Below are 18,482 nucleotides of genomic sequence, written 5' to 3' on the forward strand. Positions count from 1 at the left end.
GGTATGTCTGAGACCATGAAGAAATGTATGAAGATATATTTTGACTCACTTCAAAGCATTACCTAGGTATATTGTTAGTTAGAAAGACCATGTACATTTCCACCTCACGTGTAATATCAAATGATTTATTTCTTACATCGTTCTAGTCGGCATACAATGAGAGCCCGTCCAGTTTAATTCTCCTACCAGTACGAGGGACCTAGGTAGGCTCGGTAGGTAGGTAGGCAAAGATTACATACACTCCTCTATCATTTGTTTCATTTGTTTGGGGGCAAAAAGTCTTGGCAAGGCTTTCACTTTTTTGGCTCAGTCATCTTCTTTTTTGATCTCCATAATTTTGGAGGACTTCGGAAATCTACCTACCCCAAATCCAACAGTATAACCCAACATCATATATTTAAATAATAGTTATATCAATAGCTTTATTTATGCAGACTTATCGTTGAAGGTACTGCCATCGCGCGCTTTGAAAATATAGAGATATCTTTTCTATTTAATGCGCTAGTACTTTGGAGAACACACTCAAAAGAGCTCCCCCCATCTAACGAAGAGCCAATATCAGTTTTGCGCGACAGCTCCTGCCAATTCAAACCAACCTGGACAAGGTAGGTTTGGAAAGAACCAACTTCAGCAAGCCGGCATGATGAACGGTCGTCATCTGCCGGCAGGGCAAGGTATGCAACAAGACCTGGGAAGACGGAGACCTTACAGTCATCAAGCTCAACCATATCCACCGGCGGCACCTCTGTACAATGGGTACATGCACCCGTACAACGCGAATTATTACCATCCACAACCATTGCCTCCTCAATATTATAATAACGGCTTGACTCAACAGTATAACCCATACCAACACTATGGTCGTTCGCCTCCGCCAATGATGACGCATTATACCCAACCACCACCACCTCCGCTTCAACCCCAAGCACAACCTTTCGTTCGACCTCAACCATCTCCTGCTATTGCTGCCTCTCACCCGCCAGTAATTGCGTCGTCTTACCAACCAGCTCCTGCGCCTCCACTGCCTCAAACTCCCTCGAGTTTCTCGACACAATCGTCCAACACCCTTTCTGCAGGACCTCTCACGCCCCCAACTCCACAAATACAACCTGTTGCTCAGTCTCCACCTCCAGCTCCCAAACATCATATACCTTTTCAGGCACCTGTATGTTATACCCTCAAAAAACGCATTACTCAATTGCTGACATCACAACTAGCTGCCTTGGGTATCCCCTAACACCACTGCACCCTGGCCGACCAGACGGCGTCGGAAAAGAAAGCAGAGTCCAGAGTTGTCTATGAATCCTGTGGAGCTTCCAAGTCTAGACAAGGAGATTGATACTGAGTCGAAGAAGGGCGTGGAGACGTCAGAATCATCGTCAGAACCAAAGCCGAGCACTGAAGAAGCTTCAGAGCCTACACCTGAAACACCTACCACTACCCAAGGTCCATCAGAAGATACTGAATCTACAGTGCCAACTACTCCATCTTCTACAAAAGCTTCGTCCCTACCTGCAGGTGGAGAAGTAACTCCTGTGGCAACAAAATCCCAGCGAGCCACTGTCCCTGCTGTCCCTGCCGTCCCTGCCATACGTGCCATCCCAAAATCTCAACCTAAAAGTACGCCATCGACGAATTCTCAAAATACCAATGGCGAAGTTACAGCTGAGGCAGAACTGACTAAGTCCGAAGTGACGAATGAGACTGGAGCCAATGGCCCTACTACTGAAGAAGTCAAGGCAACACCTCCCCCTGCTAAAGCATGGGCTACACCAAGAGCTTGGACTGGTCTTTTTGGTTCATCTGCCGCTCCTACAGCTCCTACTACTGTCAATGGTGGACAGAATGGATCCTCCGAATTTGGCAAGAACAATTCTGAGTCACTAGCTGAAGCATTACGTTCATTCAAGGCCGAAGCCAAGGACACCAAAATATCATTTCTTGAGCCTCGAGGTCTAGTGAACACTGGCAACATGTGCTATATGAATTCGGTTTTACAAGTTCTCGTTTTCTGCACCCCTTTCTATGACTTTCTTGACCAAGTTAGCAAGAAAGCAGCGCATAGCTTCAAGAGTCAAACACCTTTAATTGATGCCATGTAAGTACCAACAACGGATTTGGTGTGATTGTCACTAACGACCTACAAGGATTATGTTTATGCGGGAGTTTCAAGTTATTGATTCTGCAAAATCAACTGAGCAACTCAAAATGAGACTCAAGGACGGAGAACTTGAGCAATATGGAGATTCTTTCACGCCAGATTTTGTCTACGATGTTATGCGACGTCTACCAAGATTTGTCACAATGCAGGTTAGTTTGAGTGTATCCTTTGAGTTTGCATTTACTAATATATGACATAGAGAGGACATCAACAAGACGCGGAAGAATTCCTTGGCTTTTTACTTGAAGGGCTTCATGATGAATGTGTACATGTCATGAAGTCAAGTGACTCGAGCAAAAATTCGGCTGTCACCACACCCATGAACGTACCTTCGTCTCCTATCAGCGATACTGCGAGTCGACGCGGATCTGTTGATGACGTATGGCAACAGGTTGGGCCTAAACAAAAAGCTGCTATCACCAGATCTTCTGGAACTATACTTACTGGTTCTCCAGTCACTAAAATCTTTGGTGGTAGCTTGAGATCCGAATTGCGTGTACCAGGCTTGAAAGACTCCATTACTCTTGAGCCATATCAACCACTACAATTGGATATCGGTTCTCCGGATATCCATAACATCGTTGATGCCTTGAAAGGCCTAACACATTCAGAGGTTCTTCATGGCGATTTCAAGTCTCCTAAGGGTCCCAACGTAACCGCGACAAAGCAAGTATTCATAGAGACAGTACCCCCTGTACTCATCTTGCACTTGAAGCGTTTCCAATACGACAACACCGGCGGCACACAAAAGATTTGGAAGAAGGTTGGATATCCTTTGGAACTCGAACTACCAAAGGAAGTCTTCCCAAGAACTAAGCGTAGTGTTTTTGCTCATGATGGCTACCCAAAGTACCGTCTAATTGGCGTTGTCTATCACCACGGTAAGAATGCCAGCGGTGGACACTATACCGTAGACGTTAGAAGACAAGATGGGAAAGAGTGGATCAGACTTGACGACACTGTTATCAAGCGTGTAAGGAGTGAAGATGTAGCTGAAGGAGGAAGCGAAGAAGATCCCAAAGTTTTGGCTGCTGCTTTGGAGGCCCACAAGAAGGACAGTTCATCGTCGGGAAACATTTTTGCTTCAATTGGAGAAGAAAATGGAGAAACTGAAGAGGATGGATGGAAACAAGCCAGTGGATCTGGAAAGAAATGGTCAAGCGTATTAAATGGCGCTTCTACACCAAAGTCCAAACCTGCCACTGGATACGGGGCTGGTAAATCCTCACTCATGGATAACAAGGTCGCGTATCTTTTGTTCTATCAGAAAGTATGAGGGTCTTGTTGGTGTAATGATAGGGCTGGGCACGGTGGATAGAGGGATGAAGAGGACGGCGATGATCGATGGAGGAGGCCGGACAGGTCGTTGAATGGGATGTCATGATTGATTCTCAAAATTATGAATATTACGAGAAAATGAGATGAAATGACGAGAAGAGAGACGATTCGTGCTGAAGGTGCGGTCCCTTTCAGAAGTTAGGTATCCATGTTTCGCTATTCAGCAACGAAATTTTGGATGGGCGGTTGACCTAGTCTTATATTAGGGTTAACAAAAGATGCATTGCAACTTTCTTGTACATTACTTATTCGGATAACTTCCGAATTTTGGCATCATTTCTATGGCATGAGCGGTTGGCGCATGTTTAGGTAGGGAATTGGCGCGCAAAATACAGTATATGTTACGAGGAAGTTCTATGTATAATATCTAATGGTTATTCGCAACCGACCACGGCAATAAAAAATTAGCGATGAATAAGGAGTCACATAATGTTAGAGAATGTATTTTTGTGTTGGACTCAGCTGGGATGCATAGAGTGAAACGCAAGTCCGATCATGTTGAGCTGCCTGCCTACCTAGGTATAAAGATTAACCAAGCATCATACGTCCGGTTGGTGATACAATGTTTCGACTATTCCTTTTATGTTTGAATCGATGAGTTGGTTGAGGCAAATAGCCCCGCAACTATTTGTTGTCACTACCTAGACAACACTTATTACACTTAATACACCTGATACACCCAATACGTCTAATACCTACATAACTATACATTTAATACGTCTAATCAAGACTACCTGACTAAACACTATTATCGATATCGTATTCGTAACTTAAGGTTAATAGGTGGTAGGTACACCCATACGCACATTGTTATCCTTGCCCCTTTATTAAACTCATGTAAAACGTAATTTGTCAATTAAGATCCCCATCTTTTACTAGGGTTACTCGATTCTCGAAGGCTTTATTTTAAGGAGTCGCAGGGGATAAATGAAGATCAATCCGACCCAATGTATGGCTTCCGAGTGGCTCGACTGAAATGGGAAACGGGAACTAGTAAACAAATATTAATTTTAAATAATTCCCAATGTAAAATGGAGACTGATTTGATTCTCATAATTTTGTTGACACTTATTCTTGTACGCGTATGAAATCATGATCTTTGAGCTTCTATTATAGCACTTTCCTTACAAGCGCTGCATTTGAAATTACATGTGGTAATTTATTGGTTATACTCGTCCCAACTATCGTTCGTTCCGAAATTACAAAATGTCTGAAGGACGCGAAAGATATTCTTTGCGGCAGACGCCAAAGTAAGTACTCACTGTTATCTGTTCTCTTCTATTTTCATTGGAGAGAGGAATCTAACAATTTATATAGAAAAACGGAACGTGCTGGTTTCGTCGAGACTCCACGAATCCGTCGCCAGAGAAAGTCACAATTCCCAGAAGACGCAGACGATTCTTCCTCCGCGACAGATAATCCGCCATCCAGAATGAGATCTTCGAGTCGAAAAGTCAATATGGTCGAGACGGCAACAACCAACAATCATGTCAGTAATGGCGCAGCAATCAATGGCTTCACTTCCGCATTGAATGACTCTAGTACGATCGAATCTTTGAAGAGTGGAAGCGCAAATGTCAAGAGCGAAACCAAGGAGAAGGCAGTCAATGGAAAATCTACAAAGGTTACAAACGATCCAAAGATTGATGCTTCTGGCCATTTCGATTTTGGTGGTTCTTTCGGCGTTAGTGCTATGATGGTTGGCTTCCCTTGTCTCATGTGGTATATGTGGATTGGAGCAACATACTATGATGGGAAATTCCCCACGCCGGAACCAGGTCAAGAGTTCCTCGATTTTGTGAAACATCTGGGTGATCTCGTCTACACAGGGGCATACCCGAGTCTTCGTGCCTGGAAAATCTACTGGGTTTTCTTCGTCTTTGAGGCTATCTTGTACTGCCTTATGCCAGGAGTTTGGGGTTATGGCAAACCGCTTCCTCACGAGGGAGGTAAGCAATTGCCATACTATTGCTCTGGAATTTGGTCTTTTTATTTCACCATCATCACCGGGGCTGTTTTGCACTACTTGGACATCTTCAAAATTTATACTCTCTTAGATGAGTTTGGACCAATAATGTCGGTAGCCATTTGCTCCGGATTTTTGGTCTCAATTGTTGCTTATCTGTCGGCTTTGGCACGTGGAGCTCAACACCGAATGACAGGCTATCCAATTTATGACTTCTTCATGGGAGCCGAGTTGAATCCAAGAATGTTCGGCATCTTGGATTTCAAAATGTTCTTCGAAGTTCGTCTACCTTGGTTCATTCTCTTGGGGCTTTCCTGTGCCGCTGCAGCAAGGCAATATGAACAATATGGTTATGTATCAGGCGAAGTCGGATTCTTGATCATGGCTCACTTTTTGTATGCAAATGCATGCGCTAAAGGAGAAGAATTGATCATAACAACCTGGTATGTAGATCTCTATACCCACCTCAATACAATTTACTAACTCTTTTAGGGATATGTACTACGAGAAATGGGGATTCATGTTGATTTTCTGGAATCTCGCGGGAGTTCCTCTCAGCTACTGCCACTGCACCATTTATTTGGCTAACCACCCGCCATCTGAATACTCGTGGAACAAGTACTTCCTTTACTTCTTGTACACAACGTACCTATTCGTATACTGGGTCTGGGATACCACCAACAGCCAAAAGAACAGATTCAGATCTCGTGAACGCGGAACCGTCACAGATCGTAAAGCATTCCCTCAATTGCCATGGAAGGAGGTTATGAACCCACGTGTCATCAAAACCAAAACCGGTGACTCAATTTTGGCTGATGGCTGGTACGGAAAGGCTCGCAAAATCCATTACACCTGCGATTTCTTCTTCGCTTTCTGCTGGGGACTTATCACTGGCTTCAAGAGCCCATTTCCTTGGTTTTATTGTGTCTTCTTTGCCGGTATGATTTCTCATCGTGCATATAGAGATATTCAAAAGTGCCGAGAGAGATATGGAGAGGCTTGGGAGGAGTACGAAAGATTGGTTCCATATCTGTTCATTCCAGTAAGTTCCGCCTTATTCCTATCAATTTGATCGACTCTAGTTCGTTGCTAATTTAATCAAAGGGTATCTTTTAAATGTATATATACCATATATAACATTACCGAATGACTTCGGTCCCAGTCATCTAATCTAGATGGATGATTGGAAGTGCCCATGCTAGCACTAGATATTAAAACAAGAACATGGGTAGCTCGTATAGTAGGCGTAGTATTAAGCTTCTCTTGTACATAGGTTATTGATATAACTTTTAATGCCCAATTGTACTCGAACAATGTACCCAAAATTGATTTCATGAAGCTTGGTTGAATCATTAATAAATAGGGAGATGTATTTTATATTACTCGTGATTTTAGAAGACCTGAATTATCGATGGAAAGGTTAGAAAACTTGACTTTATAAATAAATACAAGATGTAATTATCAAAGTATGATAAATAGTCAATAACGCATGCAAATCTATCATAGCTATAAGATTTATGGCTGCTAACTTTTCATGCAGCCTTATGTACAGTAAAAGGTTAATGAGGCTTAAAAGGAGGAGTTCGGCGTTAGGTTTCGTCAATTATCCCTTATCGACGTAGCTATCGAAGCTCACTTAGACAACAATTCTATCAACCCTTAAAGACCACATACGCAATTTCTCAATTTCAATCAACGCGAGTTTTCGACTATCGCGTCCTCCTCTTTGATATCTTCTCTCTCTTTCTTCAACAAACTCCACTTCAATTCTATACCATCAACAAATATTCAAAATCATCATGGTGGATATCAGAATTGACAAGAATTTGTTTCAGGAACGACTATCACACTTTATATCATCATGGAAAGCTGATAAGAGAGGCAGCGACGCGGTTTTCAATGGCGCCAATAGTATCTTGGTGTTAATGGGAAAGACGGAGGATGTGGCAAGCTTTCAGAAAAATAATGCAATTCATGTGAGTTCAAATGCCTGCGAAACGTTTCACGAGAAAGTACAATGAAGGGAAGGTCAAATGCTGATGAAGAAATAGTTTTGGTTATTAGGCTATGAGTTTCCTGCGACGCTCTTCCTCTTCACAGTCGAAACTTTATACATTGTGACAACGGCAAAGAAAGGTGCGTGAATCTTCATTCTATGTGCGCCTACAAATTGGAAGCTAACATTGGAATAGCGAAACATTTGGAACCTTTGAAAGGTGGAAAGATTCCTCTCGAAGTCTTGGTCAGAGGCAAAGATGCAGCAGCCAACGAGAAGCTTTTCACAAAGATCGCAGATGTCATTAAATCATCAGGGGTGAGCCATGAACAATATTATTATGCGCAACAAGAACAGTCTAACAAATCTCTGTTTATAGAAGAAAGTCGGAATTCTACCAAAAGATACATCAAGTGGCCCTTTTATCGATGAGTGGAAGAAAATCTATACCGAAATCAAGGACGTGGAAGAAGTAGATATTGCGCCAGCTTTATCTGCTGCAGCTCTGGCAGTAAAAGATGAGAATGAATTGGTAAGACGCTAATTACGAGGTGGAACAATTGGCTGATGCTAATACATTCTGCAGCGCGCTATGCGAAATTCCTCAAAAGCATGTACTGCACTCATGAACCCATATTTCGTTGAGGAAATGTCAGGCATTTTAGATGAAGAAAAAAAAGTCAAACATAGCGCCCTGGCAAACAAAGTGGATGGCAAATTGGACGACGCCAAGTTTTGGACTTCCGTGGAGCTTCCTAATAAACAGAGGATGCCAAATGACTTCGATCCATCACAATTGGACTGGACCCATGGACCTATCATACAAAGTGGTGGAAAATACGATTTGAAGATGAGTGCTCAAGTCGATGATGAGTTATTACATGCTGGTGTCATCATTTGTTCCATGGGTCTTCGATACAAAACCTACTGCTCCTTGATCGGCCGAACTTATCTCGTCGACCCAAACAAATCCCAAGAGAGCAACTACAAATTTTTATTGCAGGTTCACAATCTTGTTATGAAAGAAATTCGCGATGGCGCTCATGTCAAAGATATTTACGCCAAAGCTTTAGCCCTCATTAGAACCAAAAAACCTGAGTTGGAGAAGCATTTCTTGAAGAATGTTGGAGCTGGTATCGGTATCGAAACAAGGGACCCTACTTTACTCCTGAATGCCAAGAGCACTCGCAGCTTAAAAGACGGAATGACTCTTTGTGTCACTACAGGATTCAATGATATTGAGAACAAAGATCCTCAAGACAAGAAGAGCAAAATCTACTCTTTGGTATTATCGGATACTGTTCGTGTCACTCAAGCGGAACCTGTTATTTTCACCGGCGATGCCCCCTCGGAACTTGATGCGACATCATTCTTTTTCAAGGATGAAGAAGATGAGCCTGCACCAGAACCAAAAGCTACTAAGGCAAAGAAGGATTCGAGTGTTGGGGCTGTCGCAGCTAAAAATATCACCAAGACAAAACTCCGGGGTGAACGATCAACTCAGGTTGACGAAGGTGCCGAAGCCAGGAGGCGTGAGCATCAAAAAGAGCTCGCAAAAAGAAAACAAGCCGAAGGCCTTGCAAGGTTTGCTGAAGCTACTGGTGATCAAAATGGTGTTGCCGTGAAGAAATTCAAGCGATTTGAATCTTACAAGCGTGAGAATCAATTCCCTCCCAAGATCAGAGATCTCGCTATTGTTATGGACGCCAAAAACTCAACTGTTGTTTTACCCATTATGGGCCGTCCAGTACCTTTCCACATCCAAACTATCAAGAACGCCAGTAAGAGTGACGAGGGCGAATTCTCATACCTTCGAATCAATTTCTTATCTCCTGGCCAAGGTGTTGGTAGAAAGGACGATCAACCATTCGAAGATGCTTCAGCACACTTTGTTAGAAGTTTGACATTCAGATCTCACGATGGAGATAGATTTCAAGACATTGCCAATCAAATTGGTAACATGAAAAAAGATGCTGTTAAGCGTGAACAAGAAAAGAAGGATATGGAAGATGTTGTTGAGCAGGACAAGTTGGTGGAAATCCGAAGTAAGTTCGCAACTTGTAGCGAATCTTTCTTTTTTCTTTCTATCTTACTAACATAATTAGATCGTCGTCCAATTGTTATGGACAACGTTTTCATTCGTCCAGCTATGGATGGCAAACGTGTACCCGGAAAGGTTGAAATCCATCAGAATGGTCTTCGATATCAATCCCCTCTTAATCTTCAACACCGAGTCGATATCCTTTTCAGTAACGTCAAGCATCTTTTTTTCCAACCTTGTGACCATGAATTGATCGTCATCATTCATGTGCATCTAAAGGATCCAATTTTGATTGGCAAAAAGAAGACTAAGGATGTGCAATTCTATCGCGAAGCTACTGATATTCAGTTTGATGAAACTGGAAACAGAAAGCGAAAGTATAGATATGGCGACGAGGAAGAATTCGAAGCAGAGCAGGAAGAACGAAGACGTCGTGCTGATCTTGATCGACAATTCAAAGCATTTGCCGAGAAGATTGCCGATGCTGGTAAGAATGAGAACGTTGATGTTGACGTACCTTTCCGTGAACTTGGGTTTGGTGGTGTACCAAATAGGTCCAGCGTTTTCTGTCAACCTTCCACAGATTGTTTAGTTCAACTTACTGAACCTCCTTTTATGGTCATCACTCTTGAGGATATCGAAATTGCTCATCTTGAGCGTGTCCAATTCGGACTCAAGAACTTTGATATGGTCTTTGTCTTTAAGGATTTCCACCGTGCTCCTTACCATATTAATACCATTCCTGTCGAATCACTGGAAAATGTCAAGGAATGGTTAGATTCCGTCAATATTCCATTTTCCGAAGGTCCACTCAATTTGAATTGGCCAACGATTATGAAGACTGTTACAGCCGATCCTCATGGATTCTTTGAGGATGGTGGATGGGGATTCTTGGCAACAGAATCAGATGATGAAGGTGGTGATGAAGAAGATGAGGAATCTGCTTTTGAAATAAGTGATGATGAAATGGCGGCCACGGAAGAAAGTTCGGATGAAGATAGTGATTTTGATAGTAATGCAAGTGAGGATGAAGGAGAAGAGGATAGTGATGAACAAAGTGAGGGAGAGGATTGGGATGAATTGGAGAAGAAGGCCAAGAGGAAGGATATGGAAAGTGGATTGGAGGAAGAAGAAGAAGCCCCTAAGAAGAAGAGAAAGCATTAAGTGCATTACTTGATGCGTGGATTGGGTGGTAGTGGCAAAGAGGGAAATTGTCACCGCAGATAATGGCATGGTACTGGGATATCTTTTTGAGGGATAGGATGAATTGAGATGAGATGAGAAACAGTATCTCGAATTCTTCACTTGTATTTTTTGAAACATCTTTTTATTTCTCGCTCTCTATAATTACTAGTCTTCGGTTGGCGTTGGGAATGAATGATATGATGAGGGATGGGGAAGAGGTATACAAATAAATTAAAATCTTTCATGGAGATGGATGTATGTAGTGGGTGAAGAAGAAAAACCCTTCGAGGAAGGGGATAGGAAACGAGGGAGCGAATGGGTGAAGTGAGAGGTAGGAAAATTGGGAAGCCAGTTCTAAGCACCTAGTGGGTAGTTGGGGGAGGGGATGAAATAAAAAGTTCTTTTTTTTTGACTCGATTTTTGAGCTCGTGATCTTGCAGTGGTAGAATTGTGTTGTTGTGTGTTTGATTAATGAGTTTGGGATGGGTGTTGTGTCTATTTTGTTCTACTTTTTCTTGGGGAGTGAGTGAGTGAGTTATGTATGGATTTAGGGAGTGGGACCTTCGCTTCCCATTCATTCATTCATTCATTCATTCATTCATTCATTCATTCATTCATTCATTCATTCATTCATTCATTCATTCATTCATTCATTCATTCATCTATCCAATCATTCATTGAGAAAACACTCAAATTTCATCAAGATAGAGAGGTAACATTATATTACGATTAATCCGCCAGATAATCCTCTCTATCCACATCCACATCTCCCTCTACATCTACATCATCGCTATCTCCACTCCCATCATCTCTCCTCCCTCTACTATTATTCCCACTCCCACCCCCATTCCCACCTCTGCCCCCACCCCCAGAGAAATACCCCTGATCAATTTTCCAAATCCACTCTACCTTTTCCCTCTCGCTCCTCGCTCTAAACAACCACGTATTATTTGTTCCGTAGACTGCAAATACCGTTTCTTCTATTTCTCTTCTGCTCTCTCCATTACCATTGCCATTCGCATTACCGTTTCCTCTCCCCCCATACCCCATGATGCCCATGCCCATTCCACTCCCACTCCTTCCTCGGCCTCCATACCCATAAATGCCTCCTATGCCGCCATTACTCCAACTTTGCTGTGCACCCGCACCCGCATCAGCAGGACTACTATTTCGACTTGCATTTCTACTCGCATTCCCACTCCCACCCTGTCTTTCATTCCTCAACAATTTCGCAATCTCGGGACTATGGTCCACCCTTGCATTTCTCAATCCAACCACATTTACCTCTTCCCCGCTATTCGGGCCCGCAACCGCATGAATATGCAGATACGGTCGTCTGAGCTCCACGAACCTGCGTATCCATTTCGTGCTATCCGCCGAAGGGACTAAAAGCATTCCCGCTTTAAGCACACTGGGATTCTTTTTGATCTGAGAGATGGTGGCGAGATGCTGAGGTATGGATGAGATAGGCTGGGCGTGTGGAATGGGCGAGGTTTGACGGGATCGAGATGTTTGGCGGGAGTTGGCGGTGGATGGGTGGAGTGAATTTGAAAAATTTGATGGACGGGGTGAGTTTGAGCGGGAAGTATTGGATGTGAAAGAGGATGTGTGGAAGAGAGATGGAGCGGGCGAACCATTGATAGGTGGTTCGATATTAGTTGGTGTAAGGATAGTTGTCGATGGATCACGGCAGAGATGGAAGTATTTAGTAAACTTTTGAAGAAGGGCGGTTTGGTGTGGGTTGTATTCCGATTGATTCTGGGATTTTTCTTGTTCTTGACTTGGATCATGAGGGATAGAATCAGTGCCGATGGCAGATTCCGCCTTTTCCGTGATTTCGTTGTTGAATTCACCATCCCCATGTATACCTAGAGCATTTCCATCAACAGATGATGGGAGTACCTCATCTATCGATAATGATGGAAAGCCTTCCTTTGTAGCTGGCGGACTGACAGGAAGTGGTATGTCGGCTGGATCTCGATTAATAACCTGTGGAATCGAGGGAGCGGGTATTGATATTGATATTTGTACTGGTGATGATGCGATACGTCTCAACAAAGGCTGAGCAGCATCGATTTCTGCCAGTCTCTGTCTCTTTCTCCTCGCCGAAATGAAATCTTTCACCAGACTAATACCTCTCGGTGTCCAATTCGTAAGAGCTTCTTCCCCTTTAACATAGTCTTCCGATGTATTCATTCTCCACAGATCACTCACTCTTTTGACGGCCACTGGACGAACAGAGATAGAGTAAATACTAGTCATAGAATGAACAATTCGTACACTTTGAAATAATGATGCGAACATCGATGTAGAACGAACATAATTACGCGACATGATTTGAGAGCAAACATCCATATTGAAAGTCATGGGGCGAGATAATTTCTCGGATTTCACATCCCATGAAAGGGACATTTGAACTTTGTATTTATCTGCTGTTACCCGATCAAGGAGTAAAGATTCATGAGCACTCGAGTCCCATTTTCCAACAATGCAAACATTGCTGGTGCCATTTGCATTTGCTTTAACAATGGGCTTGGAGAGTAATTTGAGGTAAAGGGGAGGAGTCGAAGAGGAGCTGAGATCCGGACTCTTCCCAATGTGATCAACGAGTTGAATTCGCCCTACACGTAAACCAGTGACATCCGACCAAGGTAAAGCATCACCAGAGTTATGCGTCAAGGTAACAGCAATTCTCCGTTGTAAACCTTGATGAAGTTGGAATGTTCCTTGGTCAAGCTCACTCGTTTGAATCACTTCAACTGCTGGATAATCACCATTTTCGGCCAACTCCAGTATTTGAACTTTAGCAAATACATCATGTTTCTCTTCGGAATAGAACTGCGACTCTGATATACGAGCACCCTTGCGCTTCTTCTTGGGTTGGGGGATGTTGTCTCGCATATCGTCCCAACTTAGAAGTTTATCCAAATGCATTGATGAAACTTTGGCAAAGATAGCCACACGAAGAGAAACATCTGTAGGGCCAAACATTGGAACGCTCATACTATGAACGCTTTCGAATCGGATTGGACCTTCATCGAAATCTTTAATCATCTGAGTCGTTGTAACGCCGCCTTCATTTGAAGCAGGAGGTATGAACAATTGACCATGAACTTCTGTCCCTTCCCGCTCGGCGAATCCTATCATTTCATGCATAACAACATTAAACTTCAAAGTGTTTGAAGGGGCCTTTGCTGAAGATGGTTCCAATGAAAGCTTGATGATACCAATAGCATGCATTGTAAATGGCGAAAGAACATCAAGAGTAAAGTCCTGAACTCGACTCTCAAAAACTGCTGATAGAGGGACATCGACATCTCCAACATGTGTATACTGTGGCATACAAGTTTCCATGAAAGGATTGTCGAGTCGAAAATGTTGGAGGTACTCCGGCCGATCAAGGTACTGATGCATCTGTCTCATCTTCCGGATACGATCCTGAAGTTTATCAAGACTCCATAGATGAGCCACATTATTCCTGTAGTCTATTACCCGTACGCCGATGCAAGGTTTTGTTGCATCTTCGAGATGAAAATCATCCCCCTCTATATCATTAAGAACCATATCATAAGAAGAACATAAAGCGTGCCCTATGTCAACAACAGCAAATTGAAAAACAACATTCTCATCCATTTCGTGACTCATTATTTGGGCTTCCTTCAGAATTGCGGCATTTTGAAATACAGCTTCAGCCATTCGAACATATCTTCGTCCTTGCCAATGTTTTGCAACTTTCTCGGCAATCGCAATTTCTTTCTCTGATAGTGGAGGTGGTCCATCTGGTCCCGATTTTACCGGGGACAACTCTTGTAATTTCTCTTCATACTCTTTTCGTTGAACCTCCAATTGTTTGAGCATCTCCTCTTTAACTTCTCTGAGTGTCTCTTCCATTCTCACTTTTTCCTTTTTGATTTCCTCAACCTCGACATTTGAGGTTTTGGCTGTCTCAAGTTGTTCCTGGAATTCTTCTCTTTGCTTTTCCAACTGAACTTGCATTTCTTCTCTAACTTCACGCATTTTGTCTTCGACTTCTCCTTGCTTGGGCGTTGATGGCATGGTCAGTGCAGTGTCCAGAGAGAAGTTATCCAAAGTGCCATTTGAAAGATACTTTTCTCGCACGGGATACGATGTTACCGAGTCTAGATCATCCTCCAAATTTGCAGTTGCACGTTCAGCCCTTGCTCTCTGAACATCCTCAAATAAAACATTAAGCTCTTCATCGGACAAACCAGCGATCTTTTGATCGGTTCCTAAAATAGCACCAGCTGCCTCGCGCCTTGCTAATGACCAATCAGAAAGACCTCGCCCAGGCACCGGGGAGTCTGCTCGACTACTACCATCAAAATCGAGGTCGGAGATAGCTTTGCTGAAAGTTCGATCATGGGTTGGCCGAGGGGTAGATGAAGGCGAGAATTTGTCCCAATCTTTAAAATTTTCTAATTGGTTAGCAGTAACAGAATGCCGCAGAAGGCTCTGCTCTGCGCGTTCCGCTCGAGCCTCGGTTGGATTGTTGAACCTAAAGATATGAAAGTCGCCAAGAATAACTCTGAAACCACTTCTCAACCGAGTTGGCTTTTCGACTCTCTGTCCATTGACCATCACTGCTGCTCCTTCATTTGGTATAAGAGTAACCACATTATCGACATTCTCAAAAGTGCAATGCTCATGTAATATACGAGTTCCATTAAGTCGAATTTCCGCCGCATGGGCTGCATTCGTATCGACATTTCCGACTGAAGTTGACCCGGGTTTGAGGTTGTACACAAGACATTCTGCTAACAGTGGATCATCGGACAAATTCACAAGATGAGGCATCTTCTTTGGTGTATGTAATCCAACAAATCCCTTCTCGATACTGATACCCAATTCTTCCAGGGCCGCTTCTCGCTCTTTGTGGATTTCTTCAGTCTTTTGCAATTTCTCTTCCCACGTCTGATTAAGATCCGAGTAGAGTTTCTCGCTTTGATTGAGTTGTTCGGTGATTTCCGCTTTCGATACTTTCTTCACAGCACCGTCTGATGAAACAATTGTGACCATTTGCTTCTCTAGAGGTGTACCTTCTGCATAAATCTCATCTGCTGGGCCTGCCCCGCCTCCGCCCCCTCCACCACCTGTCAATTTACCTCGCAATTGAGCCAATTCTTCTTTCAACTCACGGATCATACGAGCATTCGCATCCTCGTTTACAACTGCGTGATTCTTGATTCTCTTCGCACTATCAGCATATCGCAAGGTACTTAAAGTTTCATCGAAATTTATATCTGCAGGACTAATAGCTGCAATCATGGCTGTCATACTATTTCCTCCCAGAGAATCTTTCAGAAGCCAAGTCAATACACTGTCTCGGTAAGGGACTTGATTCCCCTTTCCCACTTTCTTCTTCTTTCCTTCTGATAAGTCGGCCAGCGCAGCAATAACTCTACCAAGTGTCGATAGAGATCTATTAATCTCCGCACCTTCTTTCAATCGAGCTCCAGTTGCACCCGTAGAATTTGCTCGCTCGGAACCTGCCAAATCGACCAAACTAATCTTCGCAACCTTTTCCATTGCCATCTTTGTTTCAACATCCAATCGTTTCTGAGTCAAAGTCAAAGTGAAGACAGCATGACTTCTACTAGAAGTTTCGTTCATATTCGTAGCTGCAACGGTACGGGCTTTATTTCCCTCATCCATCAAGTTTTCAATCTCTTGAAAGCTACTCACAACCAATTTCGCCAAGTCTTCCACATATGGTCCAGTCGAAGGATGTTCTCGAACTTTCAGGTTGCCTTTTGTCGATGGGTTTAGGAGATCTCGTACTCGCTCGTTGTAAATTTCCAGATAAGATACCTCGACCGTGCATTTCAAGTTCTTGTCCTGTTGTAATTCCCCTATCCTCTCAAACATATCCTGACAAATCTTTGGAATGACACCAGCATCTTTTCCATATCCCATCATCGAGTAAGATTTTCCGGAACCCGTTTGACCATATGCGAAGATACAATTGTTGTAACCCTGAAAGGCATTATCCAAGAGAGGTTTTCCCAGATCGGTGTGGAGGTTGTCTTGTCCTGCGTAACTCGGATCATTTTTGTCAAAGGACCAGTATGAACGATCGAATGCGAAAACCTTCTGGCCCGAATCTCCCTTTCCACCCTTTGCATCTCTTGATTTCGCCTCATGTCCTTCTGGTGGGGTGATGACTGTTTGCGCATCTTTCATTTGCACTATACATTTTGCTCCGCGATCGATCTCTATCCCGAGGCATCAGTCCTGACACAAAAATGGGGTTTGACAACATATCCACCGCATACCTCTACTGTTGAACGGCCTACACCGCACAACGACTTTAATATTCCCTCCACCACCGGGCGCCATGTTTGCAGATGTTCAATAGTCCAGATTATCCTCTTTGTGAAGCTCTCCTTTCACAGCCGCTATTTCTGCGAGAGATATTGTTTGGTTGAGGGGATCGTAGATTGTGGTTGAATAGACAGATGCCCAATGGATAATGCGGCTCGGGTTTTATGAATCATCGAAAGAGAAAAAGGAAGGACGTTAAACTGATCAGTGTATCGTGGTTATCATTGTTGTTATCGTTAGATGTCGTTCATAGGAATTGCGGAATTATTTGCTTTTTAGGTTTCTGATGGATACCCGGCGTCAAGATGGCCTTTGTATGCGCCTGGATGAAGTTGCCTGGGTATATTTTCTTAAAATAACAATATGGGATAATTTAGGTGTATTGGTGTATTAGTTTTGGAGTAAGACAATAGGTACGGTAGTATGTTATGGGATGCAAATGAATGTTGAACTGAAGCTTATCAGAACTTGGAGATTGTACTTGTACTGTATTTCGTAAATAAAATACTTTAATATCAGATGATGTGGCACAAGGTCTCAGGGTATCTGTCAGTAATATTTTAATGTTGACAGTCGCGTCGCCGGGGCAAACCTCGCGTCCCCTTGACTTTGTTTAAACTCGACAGGAAAACAAGATGAAGGGAGGAGGTTATCCTGGTTGTTGATACAGTCAGATTCAAAACATGAACATGAACAAATCAATGGAGAGATTGATTTCGAGGGGTGAGTAAAGTAAAACATAACGTGATCTTAGTATTGATTCTTTGATTTGATTGGTTCGGAAGATTGAATTAGAATTTCCTTCTATCTACCGGGCGGCGGTATGTTGGGTATGGTATGTTACTGCTCCGTACATCGTGCTATGACTGACTCCTATGAGTGAGAGAATTTTGTGGAGTAAGAAGAGAAGTGAAGTACTTCGTATGAATGTAAACTCACGAAGGTTGGAAGGGTTAGTATATCGATACGGAAGAGAATAGACATATTCAAATAGTATCTGTATGTACGCAGACATATATACCTACTCATGTACATACACTCTTCATATATCGATATTGATCAAAACACATCTCAATACCGGCCTTGAGAGAACCCCTTTAACCAGTGGATGCAGAGAGACACCGTCCAAAGAAACACTCCCTTATTACTCTTGTTGGTGAAAGGAGATACCAGGTAATGTAATACGTCTGCCCCGCCAAAACACTTGAGCACCGTTTTACCTCCAAATTCAAAGATTTCGGACAATATATTGAACATCCCATCAAACAATCTCCCACTTACTTTTACACTCACATCTCTCGGGCGCCCATTCCGTGAAAATCTGATGATGTGCAACGAGAAGGTTATCAAGCACTTGCATCGTGTCCTACCTAAGTATATTCAATGTGCAACCCCCTCCATTGTCGTTATCAAGAATGGGATTACCGAAGTTTCGGGGAACCTATCAAAAGAA

At 43.0% G+C, this 18,482-nt stretch overlaps 4 protein-coding genes across 4 annotated transcripts; 3 read left to right on the top strand and 1 right to left on the bottom strand.

The window, feature by feature from the left end:
- Positions 1 to 643: 643 nt before the first annotated feature.
- On the top strand, positions 644 to 3,437 carry EAE98_010498 (uncharacterized protein; the record flags this gene model as incomplete). Its single annotated transcript, XM_038958119.1, has 4 exons — positions 644 to 1,165; positions 1,218 to 2,098; positions 2,148 to 2,310; positions 2,361 to 3,437. The coding sequence occupies 4 exons, from the start codon at positions 644 to 646 to the stop codon at positions 3,435 to 3,437; spliced, it is 2,643 nt and encodes an 880-aa protein (XP_038805479.1).
- A 1,268-nt stretch (positions 3,438 to 4,705) lies between these two features.
- EAE98_010499 (uncharacterized protein) lies at positions 4,706 to 6,581 on the top strand (the record flags this gene model as incomplete). Its single annotated transcript, XM_038958120.1, has 4 exons — positions 4,706 to 4,749; positions 4,817 to 5,908; positions 5,958 to 6,507; positions 6,570 to 6,581. 4 exons carry the CDS (start codon positions 4,706 to 4,708, stop codon positions 6,579 to 6,581), a joined length of 1,698 nt encoding a protein of 565 aa, XP_038805480.1.
- Positions 6,582 to 7,264: 683 nt separating this feature from the next.
- EAE98_010500 (uncharacterized protein) lies at positions 7,265 to 10,666 on the top strand (the record flags this gene model as incomplete). Its single annotated transcript, XM_038958121.1, has 6 exons — positions 7,265 to 7,441; positions 7,517 to 7,601; positions 7,658 to 7,779; positions 7,841 to 7,993; positions 8,048 to 9,506; positions 9,567 to 10,666. 6 exons carry the CDS (start codon positions 7,265 to 7,267, stop codon positions 10,664 to 10,666), a joined length of 3,096 nt encoding a protein of 1,031 aa, XP_038805481.1.
- Positions 10,667 to 11,416: 750 nt separating this feature from the next.
- EAE98_010501 (uncharacterized protein) lies at positions 11,417 to 17,044 on the bottom strand (the record flags this gene model as incomplete). The annotated part of the gene is made up of 2 exons (XM_038958122.1): positions 11,417 to 16,920; positions 16,981 to 17,044. The coding sequence occupies 2 exons, from the start codon at positions 17,042 to 17,044 to the stop codon at positions 11,417 to 11,419; spliced, it is 5,568 nt and encodes a 1,855-aa protein (XP_038805482.1).
- Between the last annotated feature and the right edge of the window lie 1,438 nt (positions 17,045 to 18,482).

This window comes from Botrytis deweyae, assembly GCF_014898535.1.
Source record: "Botrytis deweyae strain B1 chromosome Unknown BDEW_037, whole genome shotgun sequence".
Taxonomy (NCBI): Eukaryota; Fungi; Ascomycota; class Leotiomycetes; order Helotiales; family Sclerotiniaceae; genus Botrytis; species Botrytis deweyae.